Here is a 17430-nt window from a genome sequence, read left to right as displayed (position 1 = left end):
GAATGTGTAATTGTGCCTTGTCAACAACATAAATCCACCAACACGTTCGCATTGGTCACCTCAAGCTTGTGTTTTGATGTGGTTTCGAGCCTTGATTTGTGGCGGGTTTCTGCTCCCTGTCTGCGCAGGTCGTTTGGCTGTATTTCCTACAGTGGCAGGCAGGTGGTTCTGTTCGACGAGCTAAGTGTGTCTACATGTGGATTAGACTACTTTACGCGGGTCACAAGCACACTTCACCTGAGATAAAAAGCAGGCACTGTTTCTCGGCTCCTTACCCCACTGTCAAAGAGAGAACGTGTCCTGTATCCTGTGAGGATAAGCGCGGACGCAAGGTGCACCTCGGTGGCCAAGGAAATAAGGTGGAGGGTGGGGAGACATCGCAGATGCAATAGGATCCCTGCACCACAGGTTTACCATCAGCAATAACCTCAGCAATTTCTGAACGCTTTAAGATGTTAACATTATGATTCATTGAGTCCGCTCTCCGCCGCCAACTGTCTCGCTTCCTTCTCTCTCTTTCTGCCCCTTTATTTTATACAGTCCGTAAAGTCCTCATGCAACCGATGCCACCCGACGATTTGGAGCAGAACTGACCCCCCGGCCGAGAGGGAAGTATGTCCGCAGGGGACCAGTACGAAGATGCTGACTGCGTGTGTTCCAATGGAATGAAAATCACTTGGACATTAACGATCCGAAACTGCCTCAGGTAACTTGCAACTGTGCTGGGAAGGTCCTTTCCTGGAACTGAACGAATTCAGAGCTGGTAATTATTAATACCCATTGTGGGGCAATTTATAATTAGGGGCTGATCCTAAATTGGGTATTGAAATTCGTAAAATATTCACCGTTTATGGTAAAACATGGTGTAGGGATATTAACGCGTTATTTTAAACGTTAAAACGTATAACGCGAAACTTTTGGGGACGCAGGTTATTTAAGAGGTGAGAGAAATTCGGAGGCAAAGTCACCCCATCCGAAGTCAGGCTGTTTGGGGCAATTTTGTTGTTAAATGTTGAACTATGACACAGGTTCCCCTTTACCGTCGGCAGGTTCGTCGGATTTTAAGAGAGCTCATTTGCAACTCTGGTTGTGTTTGAAGTACTGTAGACTATGTAAGGTATCAAAGGGAACGAGGGAACAGTGTTAGGACGATTAACCCGAGGTTCTGAAGTGTAAGGTCCGCACGCTTCGTAAAACAGATCTTCCAAGTTCGCTCCTTCGAAAAGATTGAATGACTTTAATGCTATCCGTAATGTGGGGTCGCTCGGGTGATCTTACTTGCAGTACCACTTTTCATTGTAAACCTTTTTTTTCCGTTCAAATGAACAAATAGCACAGATGATTTTGTTTTAAAAAGCAGTGTGGTAATCTGAAAAAAAAACATAAGCACAAAAGGTCCTCGACCTGAAACGTTGATGTCGTGACCTTCTCTACACCGACGCTGTCCGACCCGCTGAGTGTTTCAGCATTTTCTGTTTTTACAACGAATAAAACCGGTTCAGTTTGTGGGTTTAGGCTCGGTTTAGAAGTAAATCATCGCGGATTAATAAATGGGAATTAAAACTTGTGAATTATTGGCTAACGTGATCAGAATAGACTGCACCATTTACAAGCCGTCCCTGGGTTACGAACGTTCGAATTAGGGACACTCCCTACATACAAATGAGTTCCAATAATATTATTAAATTGAGAAGTCCAACTTACATAAATATATTCGTCCTAGGAACGGCAGAACTGGTTTTTCCCCCCTCCCTCCACTTTAGTAATTGTCCTTTTTATCAGTCTTTATGTGCTTGTGATGCCATTCATTACCACACTGTGCAGGTATAGTTACCATCTTGAGTGATTAGTGTGTATTTTCCAATTTACCGACAAAGCTGATAGACATCCTTAAAAAGGGAACCCGTTGTTTACCCGGAGACGGCCTGTATATAAAACCTGCTTCTTACGAGACTCAGTAATTTTGTGTGCAACTTCAGGATGTGAAGCAGTTTGACGCGTTTCAGGAATGGACGGACGGCTACGTGAGATACATTTACGTCGCTGACGATAAAAACGCGCAGAGGCACCTGAGTGGCTGGGCCATGAGAAATACCAACAACCACAACTGCCAGATCCTGAAGAAGTCTTGCCTGGGAGTGGTGATATGTTCCAGTAACTGTACACTCCCCAACGGTGGCAAACTGCAGCTCCGGCCGGCTATTTGTGACAAGGCTCGTCAGAAGCAGCAGAGTAAGTATCGCAGTGCCGGATTGTAGGATACCTTCCCTCACAGACTCAGTCTGACAACTTTCTTCAAATTTAATGCAGGTCTAAACTTGCTGACATAACAAACAGAGAACAAATCAGAAAAGGCAGTTCAGTAGAGTTGTTGAGGTCATAAAGAGGTTTTCTGTAAATGCAAGTTTTTTTAAAAATAATTCCTGGGCTTAAAATGAGCACTAAAATGGTAATGGTATTGGTATTGTTTGATTATTGTCACTTGCACTGAGATACAGTGAAAAACTTGTCTTGCAGATGTTCGTACAGATCAATTTATTACACAGTGCATTGAGGCAGTACAGGGTAAAAACAATAACAGAATACAGAGTAAAGTGTCACAGCTACAGAGGAAGTGCAGTGCAGGTAGACAATAAGGTGCAAGGTCATAACAAGGTAGATTGTAACAAGGTAGATTGTGAATGACAAGGTAGATTGTAACGAGGTAGATTGTAAATGCAACACTTCCATCCCAGGGCTCTACTTCTGAAGTTAACATAAAATCAGAAAACACTGGAAATACTCAGCAGGTCAGGCTGCATCTGTGGAGAGAGAAATAGTTAATGTTTCAGGTTAAAGACCCGTGATCAGTGCTGGGACGGTGAGAAAAGAAGGTGGTTAGGCTGCAGGGAAGGTGGGAGAGGAGGGATGTCTGACAGAGTAAAAGCAGGGTGACTGTGAGGAGAAATTGTCGACAAGGTCATCTGGTCAGTGAGTGAATGGGAGCAGTTAGGGAGTGAGAATGCAGACAAAAGAATGTGGGAGTTGCAAAATGCAGAGCAGGAAGACATGCCCGGCAGGTCAGTCTGGGCACGTCCTCCACTCCCGGCGAGAGAAAAAAAACAGAAAGAAACAAACAGGCTGAGCCAATATCACAGACGCAGACAGAAATCTAGTGACCTGAATCCAATATTGAGTCCAGACGACTGCAACGTGCCCGGATAGAAGATGAGGTGCTGTTTCTCGTGTTGGGCCTCATTGTAACAGCCACAGACCAACAGTTCAGAGTGGGAGTGGGACACACTTACTTCTGAATTTGCTGCCCTCTACTTCAAAGATTCAGGGTGTGCCTTGACTTTCTGTCATCACAAAGGCTTCATATTAAAAAAACTGTTGTCAGGAATTATCCAAAAGCAAAACACTGTGGAGTCTGGAAATCTGAAGGAACCACAGGGATTGCTGGCGACACTAGGCATGTCAGGCAGCACGGAGAGAGAGACAGAGAGTGCATCATCACAATGGTTAACGTTACATTGGGCCAACAGATACCCACCAGAGGGTGGGGCTCTGGAAAGAACCACCAGTGAAGTGTTTCTCCATGGTGCATTGGGCATTCAGTTGTGTTCACTGGGGCCAGGAGGGGAGCCCTGTGGTTCTGAACTGTGGGGCTGGATATGCTTCGGATTATCCCCTCAACTTGTCAAGTATCTCCTGTAAAGTCCCACTAACTCTGTAAAGATAAGGGGTTTGTTTTTCATTTCTTTATTTTTTCATATTTCTCATACAACATAGAAGGAGGCCATTCAGCCTATCAAGTGTATGCCAGCTCCATGAGCAACCCCATGAATCCCATTGCCCCACTTACCTCCCTGCAACCTATTTCCTCTCAAGTGTCCATTATCACTCCCCCGATTCTCCCACCAACTATGTACCACCCTACACACTGGGGACAATTTATGGTAACTGATCAACCCACCAACCCTCACACCTTTGTAGGGGGGAACCAGTGCATCTGGGGGTAACCCATGCAGTCATAGAGAGAACATGCAAACTCATCACAGAGGTCAGGATCGAACTAGGATTGCTGGGGTTGTGTTGTTAAATTAATTTATTTTTTAGGTAGTTCTATTTTCTTTTAAATAAGTTATATTTCTATTTCAACTGTTTTCCAATAGTTGTCAGGGATATTTAGAAATGGTTGCAAAGTGCTTTGGGATTAATAGTTTGAGGGAGGGGCCTCAGGCCAGCTAGGCCTCTAGAGCCTAAGGCCTACTTACCTGAGGCCCAGTTACCACACAAGACCCACTCCTGTTCCCAGGATAGCCATGGCAGTGAGGCTTTGAATTTGGTTAGATAAGTGAGGCACAGAAGTTTAGTGGGGCTGTGGGGAATTGTGCACGTGGCAAACCTAGCATGCGCTAGTCCTCTATTATTTCATTCAGTCCAAAGCAAGTTTATTAACTCAATCAGATGAAGTATCACTGTACTAGAAAAATACTTTATCAGATTGTTAGTGGCTTCCTTTCCTGTGTGTAAATGGAAAGAATGATTATCCTGGAGCAATCTTTGGAATTGTAATCCACCATTCTCAAATTAATTTTGATTTTGTTAAAGTTATCATCAAAGAGCAATGCAACATTGCAGTGCAGAAATATATTTGCTTTTAAATGAACCACATAATCTCATACACTTTTTGAAGCAATTATACCCATTTAGGCAAATATACAGTATATGCTCCATTTTGACAACTGCTGAAGAAATTATATTTTCTTATATTTCCTTATTATATAGGAGGCCATTCTGCCCATCTCAGAGCAACCTCATCAATCCCCATCCCCACATACTTCCCTTTAAACTATTTTCTTTCACATGCTCATTAACTCCCTCCTGATTCTCCTACTATCCACTTATACAAGGGACAACTAACCTACCAACCTGCACATCTTTGGGATGGGGGAGGAAACCGGAGCCCTCTGGGGAAACCAATGTGGTCACAGGGAGAATGTGCAACCCCCATCCAACTACCACAAGAATTCATGATTGAGTAGGTTTTGTTGGACCTGTGAGTCAGCAACCTGGTCTGCCACTGTGTGCTCTTTTCCACGTTCCAATTCACCTCCGGGAAAAGATTTGTTTTGTTCTGCTCTCTAGATACCATTTTGCCAAACTCTATTACTCCTTTCTCTTTCACAAGTCTTTATAACTCGGACAAGCCCTGTTGCCTCATATGAGTGAAAGAATTAGTTCCAACTCCTCAAATCACTTTTTGTAGCTCTAACCCTCATTGTTGATAGCATAATATTGACAGTTAAGCAAGAAGCTTAACTGAAAATTGGTTGATCACTTCTGAGGTAGCTAAGGACACCAGGAGCTCAAATCACCAGATGAACACCAACAAAATATTTTCAGGAAAACTCTTCCTTATTAAACTATGTCAGTGTTTCCAAAACACTTTTTCAGTTCCGTGCTGCAATAGGACTGCAACTATTGGTGATAGTGGAGTGCAGTGTTCTGCCCAAGTTACACTGACAACCACGTACAAGGTAAATGACAAAGGAACTTGGCAGATGTGCACTAGGATTACAAATACAGGTCACCAGTCCCTGGACTGCAAACTTTTAAAGATGAGAAGTTATAAAGAGAAGATGGTGCTATTTGTTAAAATTAGAAATATCAAGGAAGATTTATACAATACCCAATGGACAAGCAGGTTGCTTTATTTTAGGCAGTGTTGCACTGGATTGGAATTTATTGTGCTCAATGTCAAATCCGTATTCAGGAAGAAACTTGCCTCTTCTGGCTGAGTTCTCAGAAGATGCCTGGGGACTTAATCCTTTCTGGCCATTTTTGTTTTCAAGTTTACTACAATTAACCCTGCATTGATGTAAAAGAGCAACGAAGACCATAAGACATAGCAATAGAGTTAGACCATTCGGCCCATTGAGTCTGTTCCGTCATTCAATCATGACTGAATTTTTTTTCAACCCCATCCTCCTGCCTTCACCCCATAACCCTTAACCCCCTTACCAATCAAGAACCTATCAACCTCTGCCTTAAATATACCCAAAGCTATACTATTAGCATGTCGAATTTTTTTAACTACAGCAAATCTATAGAGACTACTTCACATTAATTTGAAATAGAATAATAATATAGATCAATTTGGTAAGATGGGCAGAGCAATGGCAGATGGAATTTAATCCTGATAGGTGTGAAGTGATGCACGTTGGGAGGACTAATTAGGTAGGACGTTCAAAATGAAAGGTAGGGCCCTAAGAGTACTGATGAACAGAGGGGTCTTGGTGTTCAAGGCAAGGATATGTACAATGAATGGTAGGGCCATAGGGAGTACGAGGAACAGAGGGATCTTGGTATACAAGACCCCTGGATCACTGAAGGTGGCAACACAGGTCTTCCAGAGGCAGTGCTCAAGAAGACGGCATCCATCATTAAGGATCCTCACCACCCGGGACATGTACTCTTCACGTTACTACTATCAGGGAGGAGGTGCAGGAGCCTGAAGACCCACACTCAATGTCTCAGGAGCAGCTTCTTCCCCTCCACCATCAGATTTCTGAATAGTCCATGAACCCATAAACACTACCTCATTATTCTTCTTTTGCCCTATTGACTTATTTTTGTAACTTATAGTAATGCTTATGTCTTTATGCCTTGCACTGTACTGCTGTTGAAAAACAACAAATTTCACGACATATGTCAGTGATAATAAACCTGATTCTGAAATAAGGTGAGGAAGAAGGCATATGAGAGGCTCACATTCGTTAACTGGGACATAGAATATATGAGCAGGAAGGTTATGGTACAACTTTTCAAACCTTTGGTAAGACCGCACTTGGAGTACTCTCTGCAATTCAGGTCACTACACTATAGGGGCTGAGAGATTATTGTGATGAAAAATAACATATTGTGGGAATACAGGTGAACAGACAAGAGGCTCCATGTATTACCAACCTTTGTACCCAAGAATGTTCTAATTGGTTGTCCTCCTTCTTGAAACACTGCAGTCCTCAAACCATCAACAGTGACGAATGGTGATACGTGTCCAAGACAGAATGGTATGTGATGGAGCTGATGGTTGTTGCTCTTGTATTTCTGGATGGTGCCAGCCCCAGGGATGACTTTGGATAGCTTTGGTGGGTTGCCACAGTGCATATCAGGTCCACAATGCATTAATTTATGGTGTGGGTGTCTACTGAATTCAATGGCATTCAGCTGTTGATCTCAAGCCTGGATCAATGTTCTGGTGAGGGACATCATTGTGTTTGCAACAAAGTGTAATCTTTGTTTCTAAAATATGCTTGTGAATCCTTACACGTTTTTATTGATGTTTAGGAGAAGATGGTAGGGGGTAATTGTTGTCTAAACATTTTTTGTTTGTTGTGCAAATGCTATGCGTGGGCAGATTATGGAATAAATCTTCTTCTTAGACAGTCCCAGGAGGGTGACTCACTTCACTCTAGATTTGTGGGTCCTAAAGTGACTGATAAGGCCAATATGGGACCTGCAGACTTTTCCACAGATAGGCAGGAGGTTTGATGGGGTGGGTGAGTAGTTTGTCAGGTAGTGTGCTTCTTCTGACATATCTGCAGAGTTTCTGTGGTCTTCATGGTCTTGAACAGATTCTCAATACCACCCAAATGCTCCTTCTCCACATTGAGTGGTTGTGGCCCAGGGATTCCCAGGATTCAGTGGAGATGTTGCACTTCCTCAGGGAGGTTTTGACCACATCTTTGAATTTTTTTTTCTCTGTCCACATGGTGATCTTTTTCCCATGAAAGAACTCAGAAAAGTCTGTTTTGGGAATCTGGCATTGGGCATGCGAATGACATGGACTGCCCAACATAATTGACTTTGGTAACTAGGACCTCGGTACTGGAGATGCCTTCCCTCCTGTGAATTTGGAAAATCTTGCGGAGACAACATTGGTAGTATTTTTCCAGTGCCTTGAAGTTCCTGTGGTAGACATCCAGGCCTCAGGAGCATATATGAGGACAGGAATCACTGCTGCCTAGTAGACCATAAGTTTTGTGCCAGGTCTGGGGTCTTGATCTTCAAACACCCTCTTCCTCAATTGACCTAAAACTGTGCTTGTGCACTGAAGGTGAATATGAATATCATCAGTGATATCTGTCCTTGCCAAGAGGATGCTCCTGAGAAAATGGGAAGTGGTCCACATTGTCCAGAGTCTCGTCTCACCATGAATGTTTATCATCAGAGGGCAATGTGGTGCAGCAGGTGCAGGTTACTAGGGGACCTTTGTCTTGCAGCTGTTGAGTGAACGGTTCATATTCTGATTTGCTTCGGTGAATAAGTTGATGATAAACTTGGCACTCAGCCTCTGAGCATGTGCAAACACATGTATTGAATGCACACTTCTGAGGTCTGGGTGACCTTGGTCCTGGAGTGCAGATACCAGTGTTAGAATGCACTGTAAAAGTTCGCTTAAGGAAGAGCTAATTGATGTTCAGGTCTACCATCATTCTTGACTGGTGGTGGCAGACCTTGAGAATTGGTCTGATCCATTGGCTCTTGCGAAACCTAGCTCTGCCTGAAGTGACAAGTTAGTTGAACAATGAGTGTCTCTTAATGAGAACATAGTTCTGGCAGTCAGCCTGCATTCTCACCAAAGGGGAAAGTAAGGAAACCAAAGCCTTAGATCCCTGTATGGTGCAAGAGATAGACAGCAAAATGAAGCAGAAAAAGAGGCACATGGCAGAAGTCATGTTGGGCATACAAAGGAGATCCACGGTGAATGTAGAAAGCTCAGAGGGGAAGGAAGGAAATTAGAAGAGGAAAGTGGGAATATAGGAGTAGGAAGACAACCAGGATTACAAGGGCATTGAAATGTCTTCTATATGTATATAGATAGCAAATGGGAGGCAAGAAGAGGATTACACCACAAACAGACCAAAATGATGATCTTGTCATGGAGACTTTGCTCTTGCAGAGAGGGGTAAGGTGGAGACCAAGAGAGTGAAAAGCACAAGTGGTGCAAGTATCATCTGAGGGAGGACGTTCCCTTTGCTCTCTCCACCTCTTTCCCTTCTTAAAACGTTTGATTTCTATTTTTCCCCGGTTACAAGGAAAGGTCAGAGTCACGAAACAATAATTCTGTTTGTCTCCTGAATGCTGCCTGACCTGCTGTTTCCAGCATCCTCTGTTTATACTGGTCATGGAGTCATGGAGTTATACAGCATGGAAACAGGCCCTCTGCACAAATCGCCCATGCTGACCAAGTTGCCTAACTGAGCTAGTCCCATTTGCCTGCATTTGGCCCATATCCCTCTAAACTTTCTAAACATTTGAAGTGTTGTGTTGTCATGTAGGAAATTGTAGCAGCCAGCCTCTCTACAGCAAGATCCCATGAACAGACAATCCAATTTGATTTGAGGAACTAATGTGTCCAAGACACAAAGGAACAGGTCCTTCGGCTCCTCAAGCTTGATAGAATCAAAGATTCCTACAATTGTACCAGTTAGATTTTTGTTGTGTTTAGATGGACACCATTTCTCTATCCTGCCTGTGCTGAAGTGCACTTTACAACTTCTTCCTCCTAGCTCTGCAAGTCAGCCCACTTCAAGGACATGTTTTTGAAAAATTCATACATAATCTAATGCCACTTCTTGTTCAGACAGTGCACACTCGACCATAACACTCCTTTCACATGAGTTCAATTCCCCTCTAGGTCTTTTGCCAAATATTTTAACCCCTGATTACTGACCAACCTGCCTGAGGAAATAATGTTTCCCCATTTGCTGCATCAAATGCCCTCATAATTAGATCAACCTTCTTTGCCCCAACACTTTTCTCCAGCACCTCTATATATCTGAAGTCCCTGACATCATCCTGGTGGATGCCCTTTGTACTTCCTCTGGGGCCCTGGCACTCGACGATAACATGGTGCCCAGATCTATACACAATGCTCCAACCCAACCTAAGCCAGTGATCTATAAGTTTTTCACAAGACTTTCTTCTTTTTGCATTCAGTGCCATATTTACAAAGCTCAGTTACTGAAAACTTTCACGTCTGCTAAAGCAACATGCCTGTCACCTGCAACGATTTGTGAATATGCTCCCTCAGATTTCTCTTCTTGCAGCTGCCCCTCTAAACAGTCCTACCTGGATCACACTGCACCACCATGTTGCTTCCCTCACATTCAATTACGTACCCATATTACGCTGAAACTTCTTCATGTCTATCCATTCCCCCAGTTCTTCTGTGGTGTCCTGCAGGAGTGCAGGAGTTGGGACATCATGTTGCAAGCACTTGGAGTATTGCGTGCACTTCTGGTCACCCAACTATAGGAATGACATTATTAAGCTGGAAAGGGTGCAGAAAAGGTTCACGAGGTTGTTACAGGGACTGGAGGGCTTGAGTTACAAGGAGAGTCTGGATAGGCTGGCATTTTATTCCCTGGAGCGTAGGAGGCTGAGGGGTGATCTTGTATGTATAACATCATGAGGGGCATAGATAAAGTGGATAGTCACAGTCTTTTTTCCCAGGGTAGGGGAGTCTAAAGCTAAAGGGCATAAGTTTAAGGTGAGGGGGAAAGATTTAAAGGGACCTGAGGGGAACTTTTTCACCCAGAGTGTGGTGGGTGTATAAAACGTACTGCCAGAGGAAGTGGTAGAGGCAGGTGCAATACAATGTTTAAAAGACACTTAGACAGATACATGGATAGAAAAGGTTTAGAGGGAAATGGGCCTAATGCAGGAAAAGGGGACTAGCTTGGATAGACATATCAGTTAGCATGGACAAGTTGGGTTGAAGGGCCTGTACCCATGTTGTATGACTCTCTGATTCTCTGCTCTCTGAAGTCTGCTGTTGTCATGCTGACATTTCACATGTTGCAGAGTTTTACATCATTTGCAGACTTTCAAATTACTCTCCCTTTTCCTAAGTCCAGGTCATTCAGATATAACAGTGCTCCGCTATTCACCTAGATCATTGGTGATCAGTATCTCAACAATTGGTCCAGGAGTTGTGATACCCTTTCCTAACAAAAATATTTTCATCTCTACCTCAAGATTTCAATTGATCCAGTATCCAACTTGGAAACTGAGAACTAGTTATCCATTACTCTTCTTTGTGTGTTTTTTTACTAAATGAAGAAACATTTCCTGTTTTTTTTCACTTCCCACCCTGCTCAGCTCCCAAATATTTTCATTTTTTTCCCTTACGGTTTGTTAAGACATAGAAGGAAGCTATTCGGCCCTTTGAGTCTATGTCAGTTCTCAGAGTAATTATTCCCCCACTTATTTCCCTGTAAACTATTCTCTCTCACATCTCCATCACCTCCACCCTCTTACACTAGGGGTAGTTTACTGCAGCCAATTAACCTACAAACCAGCACATCTTTGGGATGTGGGAGGAAACTAGAGCACCCAAGGAAACCTACACAGCCACAAAGAGAATGTGCAAACTCCACACGGACAGCACCAAAAGTCAGGATCGAACCCAGATCAGAAGACTCTGAGAAAGCAGCACTACCTCTGCACCATTGTATCACCCTGCAGGATGACTTGATATTCTTGCTTTCCTCAAAACAGTGGCAAGGAAGTATTAACACAAGAGGACAAATGGAACCTTGGTGAATCTCTTATACAGGAGATCATGCAGCACTCTCTCAGTTTGGGACTGATGTAGAATTGGTGTAGATGAATGCTTAAAAATCAGTGTGGACTTGAGGGGATGGGGGCCTGTTGTGTTGTGTGATCCTATGGCAGTTCTGCACTGAAATATCAGCCTGAATTGCATGTTCCATTCTGTGCTTGAAGCCACAGCCTTCTCACTTCTCAGACTGGACCGCTACTAATAACCACTAATTATTATTTTAGAAACATAGAAAACCTACAGCACAATACAGGCCCTTTTGGCCACAAAGTTGTGCCGAACACTGTCCCTACCTTAGAAATTACTAGGCTTACCCAATAACCCTCTATTTTTCCTAAGCTCCATTTGCCTATCCAAAAGTCTCTTAAATGACCCTATCGTATCTGCCTCCACCACCGTTGCCGGCAGCCCATTCCACACACTCACCACTCACTGAGTAAAAAAACTTACCCCTGACATCTCCTCTGTACCTACTCCCAGCATCTTAAACTTGTATCCACTTGTGGCAACCATTTCAGCCCTGGAAAAAAACCTCTGACTATCCACATGATCAATGCCTCTTATCATCTCATACACTTCTGTTAGGTCACCTCTCATCCCTTTGTCATTCCAAGGAGGAAAACGCCAAGTTCACTCAACCTGTTTTCATAAGGCATGCCTCCCCAATCCAGGCAACATCCTTGTAAATTTCTTCTGCACCCTTTCTATGGTTTCCATATCCTTCCTGTAGTGAGGTGACCAGAACTGAGCACAGTACTCCAAGTGGGGTCTGACCAGGGTCCTATATAGCTACAACATTACCTCTCGGCTCCTAAATTCAATTCCATGATTGATGAAGGACAATACACCATGTGCCTTCTTAACCACTGAGTCAACCTGTGCAGCCGCTTTGAGTGTCCTGTGGACTCAGACCCCAAGATCCCTCTGATCCTCCACATTGCCATGAGTCTTACCATTAATACTATATTCTGCCATCATATTTGACCTACCAAAATGAACCACTTCACACTTATCTGGGTTGAACTCCATCTGCCACTTCTCAGCCCAGTTTTGCATCCTGTCTATGTCCTGCTGTAACCTCTAACAGTCCTCCGCACTATCCAGAACCACCTCCAACCTTTGTGTCATCAGTAAACTTACTAACCCATCCCTCCACTTCCTCATCCAGGTCATTTATAAAAATCATGAAGAGTAAGGGTCCCAGAACAGATCCTTGAGGCACACCACTGGTCACCGACCTCCATGTAGAATATGACCCATCAACAACCATTCTTTGCCTTCTGTGGGCAAGCCAGTTCTGGATCCACAAAGCAATGTCCCCTTGGATCCCTTGCCTCCTTACTTTCTCAATAAGCCTAGCATGGGGTACCTTATCAAATGCCTTACTGAAATCCATATACACTACATCTACTGCTCTTCCTTCATCAATGTGTTTAGTCACATCCTCAAAAAATTCAATCAGGCACATAAGGCAGGACCTGCCCTTGACAAAGCCATGCTGACTATTCCCTAATCATATTATACCTTTCCAAATGTTTATAAATCCTGCCTCTCAGGATCTTCTCCGTCAACTACCAACACTGAAGTAAGACTCACTGGTCTATAATTTCCTGGGCTATCTCTACTCCCTTTCTTGAATAAAGGAACAACATCCGCAACCCTCCAATCATCCGGAACCTCTCCCGTCCCCATTGGTGATGCAAAGATCATCACCAGAGGCTCAGCGATCTCCTCCCTTGCCTCCCACAGTAGCCTGGGGCACATCTCATCCGGTCCCAGCGACTTATCCAACTTGATGCTTTCCAAAGCTCCAGCACATCCTCTTTCTTAATATCTACATGCTCAAGCTTTTTCAATCTGCTGCGTCATCACTACAATCACCAAGATCCTTTTCCATAGTGAATACTGAAGCAAAGTATTCAGTAAGTACCTCTGCTATTTCCTTTGGATCCATACACACTTTCCCACTGTTACACTTGATAGCTCCTATTCTTTCACATCTTATCCTCTTACTCTTCACATACTTGTAGAATGCCTTGGGGTTTTCCTTAATCTTGTCTGCCAAGGCCTTCTCATGGCCCCTTCTGGCTCTCCTAACTTCCTTCTTAAGCTCCTTCCTATTAGCCTTATAATCTTCCAGATCTCTAACTTTACCTAGCTCTCTGAACCTTTTGTAAGCTTTTCTTTTCTTCTTAACTAGATTTATTACAGCCTTTGTACACCACGGTTCCTGTACCCTATCATAACTTCCCTGTCTTATTGCAACGTACCTATGCAGAACTCCACACAAATTTCCCCCTGATATATTGCCACATTTCTTCCGTACTTTTCCCTGAGAACATCTGTTCCCAATTTAAGCTTCCAGTTTCTTGCCTGAGAGCCTTATAATTCCCCTTACTCCAATTAAACGCTTTTCTAACTTGTCTGTTCCTATCTCCCTCCAATGCTATCGTAAAGGAGATAGAATTATGATCACTATCTCCAAAATGCTCTCCCACTGAGAGATCTCACACCTGACCACGTCATTTCCCAATACCAATCAAGTACAGTCTCTCCTCTTGTAGGCTTATCTACATATTGTGTCAGGAAACCTTCCTGAACACACCTAACAAACTCCACCCCATCTAAACCCTTGCTCTAGGGAGATGCCAATCAATATTTGGAAAATTAAAATCTCCCATCACAACAACTCTGTTATTATCACACCCTTCCACGATCTGTTTCCCTATCTGCTCCTCGATATCCCTGTTACTATTGGGCGGCCTATAAAAAAACACCCAGTAAAGTTATTGACCCCTTCCTGTTCCTAACCTCCACCCACACAGACTCCACAGACAATCCCTCCATGACGTCCACCTTTTCTGCAGTCGTGACACTATCTCTGATCAACAGTGCCACTCCCCCACCTCTTTGCCTCCCTCCCTGTCCTTTCTGAAACATCTAAAACCTGGCACTTGAAGTAACTATTCCTGTCCCTGAGCAATCCAGGTCTCCGTAATGGCCACCACATCATAGCTCCAAGCACTGATCCATGCTCTAAGCTCATCTGCTTTGTTCGCAATACTCCTTGCATTAAAGTAGACACATCTCAAACCGTCAGTCTGAGTGCATCCCTTCTCTATCACCTGCCTATCCTCCCTCCCGCACTGTCTACAAGCTTTCTCGATTTGAGAGCCAACCGCCTCTTCCCTAATCTCTTCAGTTCAGTTCCCACCCCCCCAACAATTCTAGTTTAAGTTCTCCCCAGTAGCCTTAGCAAACCTCCCCACCAGGATATTGGTCCCCCAGGATTCAACTGCAACCCATCCTTTTTGTACAGGTCACACGTTCCAAAAGAAGTCCCAATGATCCAGAAATCTGAATCCCTGCCTCCTGCTCCAATCCCTCAGCCGCACTTTTATCCTCCACCTCATTCTATTTCTATACTCACTGTCGTGTGGCACAGGTAGTAATCCTGAGATTACTACCTTTGCGGTCCTGTTCTTCAGCCTTCTGCCTAGCTCCCTAAACTCACTTTTCAGGACCTCATCCCTGTTTCTTCCTATGTCATTGGTACCAACATGAACCACGAGTTTCTGGCTGCTTTCTGTCCCGCTCAAGAATGCTGTGGACCCAATCAGAGACATCCTGGACCCTGGCACCTGGGAGGCAACATACCATCTGGGATTCTCGCTCATGTCCACAGAACCTCCTGTCTGTTCCCCTGACTATCGAGTCCCTTATCACTATTGCCCTCCTCTTCTCCTCCCTTCCCTTCTGAGCAGCAGGACCAGTCCCAGTGCCAGAGACCTGGCTACTGCTGCTTGATCCCTGTAGGTCACCCCCCTCAACAGCTTCCAAAGCAGAAAACCTGTTACTGAGGGGAACAGCCTCCGGGGTCCTCTGCACTGTCTGCCTGTTCCCTTTCTTTTTCCCTCCCCTGGCAGTCACCCATCTGTCTGCCTCCTGGACACTAGAAGTACCTGCTCTAAGTGGGGTGACTGCCTCCCAATGCACAGCATCTACATAACTCTCTCCGTCCCTGATGCTTCGCAGTGTTTGAAGCTGCGACTCCAGCTCATCAATTCTAAGCCGAAGTTCTTCCTGCCTCAAGCACTTACTGTAGATGTGGTCACCGTGCACCATAGCAGGGTCCACTAGCTCCCACATCATGCAGCCGCAGCACATCGCCTTGCCCTCCATCTGAACTATTTTTTCTTACCTAGCTGTAGTCTACTTAAAAGATTATAACAATAACTGTAAAGCTTATCCTTACTTACCAGCTACTCACCAGTGTTGTTGCAGATGGCCTCCGCCTCTTGACGCCGAAGCCTGTTGTGCCAAAGCCACTCACTCTGACTCTGTCCACACCGACAATGGCCGCTCCAAAATGGCTGCTCCGCTAGACTCGACTTCCTTTTTATTGGCCCCTCTAAATTATGCAAGAACAAAATAGCCAGTGAAAACACAAAACACACGAGCTTTTTAAATACTCTTGTCCATACCTGTTCGGGACCCACTGCTCCAACATCTCCCGGGCCGATCCTGTAAGAGCAATGGACAAGTTGAAACAATGGACAATGGATATTTTGAAGCAAAAATATCTACAGTGTATATTACAGTTAAGCCCACATTAGTTTTGGAGACACAAGAGACTGCAGATGCTGGAATCTGGAGCAACACACAATCTGCTGGAGGAACCCAGCTGCTCTGGGTCGAACAGCGTCTGTGGGGGGGTAGGGTTTTGACCCAAAACGTTGTCAATGCCTGCCCCCCCCCCCCCCCCCCCACAGATGCTGCTTGACGCACTGAGTTCTCCCAGGAGATTGCATATTGCCTCACATTAGTTTTCTTGATCCCATCAAATGGAGATGTCATTTTGGAAATTTGATTTTCAGTGGAAAGCCACAGTCAGAGCAAGAGGTTGAATATTAAAAAAAGCTGCAGATGTTGGAAATCTGAATGCTGGAAATACCTAACAGGTCAGGCAGCATCTGTAGAAAGAGAAACAAGTTGATGTTGCAGGCTGAAGATCCTTCATCATGGTTTGAACCTTCATTATACATTGGCAATGGGCACGGCTCCCCAATACAAAGGCTAACTTTGAGAATCACCTCTCGGGTACAATTTTCAGATTCCACTCATGTTGTAACTGAGCCCATCTTGTGCCCTCTTTCTCTGTTACAACAAATCTTAATGTGTAGCCTTGTTTTCCAGAGAAAGTATGTCCAAACTGTAACTCAGGATTGGAGCTGGTTCCATGTCGAGGTCACAGTGGCTATCCAGTGACTAACTTCTGGAGACTTGATACCAAAGCCATATTTTTCCAGGTAAGAGTATTTATATGTAAGGCTTTTCAGAAGATAAAAAATATTAAATGCATTCTTTAATCCTTTGCCAGGGTAAACAACCATTTTATGTCTCAGTCTGGCTCTCTGTGTGACGGGTACCCAAACAATGTTTGGTGCATCAAATCTGGCCAGTGGCAACCTTTGGATAAGCTGCTGAAGGGATCCAACATTGTATTGTGTGCGAGGCCCAAGGACAGGAGTAATAAAGAGTAGGTCTTCTTTCCACAGCCCCCAGCATTATAGGCATTATAGAGAGTTGGAGAGAGGGTTGGAGAAGGGATTGCACTGGGGTGGTCAGGGAAAGTGTCAAAATCGAAGTCAAAGTCGAGTTTATTGTCATACGCACATGTATGCACAGGTGCAATGAAAAACTTGCTTGCAGCAACATCACAGGCACATAGCACCTGATACACAACGTTTACAAGAACTACACGTTAAACATAAATTATACACAACTTTTACAAGAAAGAACATAATTAGAACAAA

General features: G+C 44.2%; 1 protein-coding gene across 1 annotated transcript in view; it reads left to right on the top strand.

Annotated features, from left to right (window-relative positions):
• Nucleotides 1-614: 614 nt before the first annotated feature.
• The window catches only part of LOC127570789 (chorion-specific transcription factor GCMb-like), a 30149-nt gene continuing 13333 nt past the window's right edge, over nt 615-17430 (top strand). Inside the window, 4 exon segments of the mRNA XM_052016621.1 lie at nt 615-678; nt 681-706; nt 1980-2232; nt 16811-16923. Coding sequence (XP_051872581.1) covers nt 615-678; nt 681-706; nt 1980-2232; nt 16811-16923 — 456 coding nt within the window.

This window comes from Pristis pectinata, chromosome 5 (genome assembly GCF_009764475.1).
Source record: "Pristis pectinata isolate sPriPec2 chromosome 5, sPriPec2.1.pri, whole genome shotgun sequence".
In the NCBI taxonomy this organism is placed as follows: Eukaryota; Metazoa; Chordata; class Chondrichthyes; order Rhinopristiformes; family Pristidae; genus Pristis; species Pristis pectinata.
Note: the sequence above shows the minus strand (reverse complement) of the source record. Positions and strands in the feature narration are given on the sequence as shown.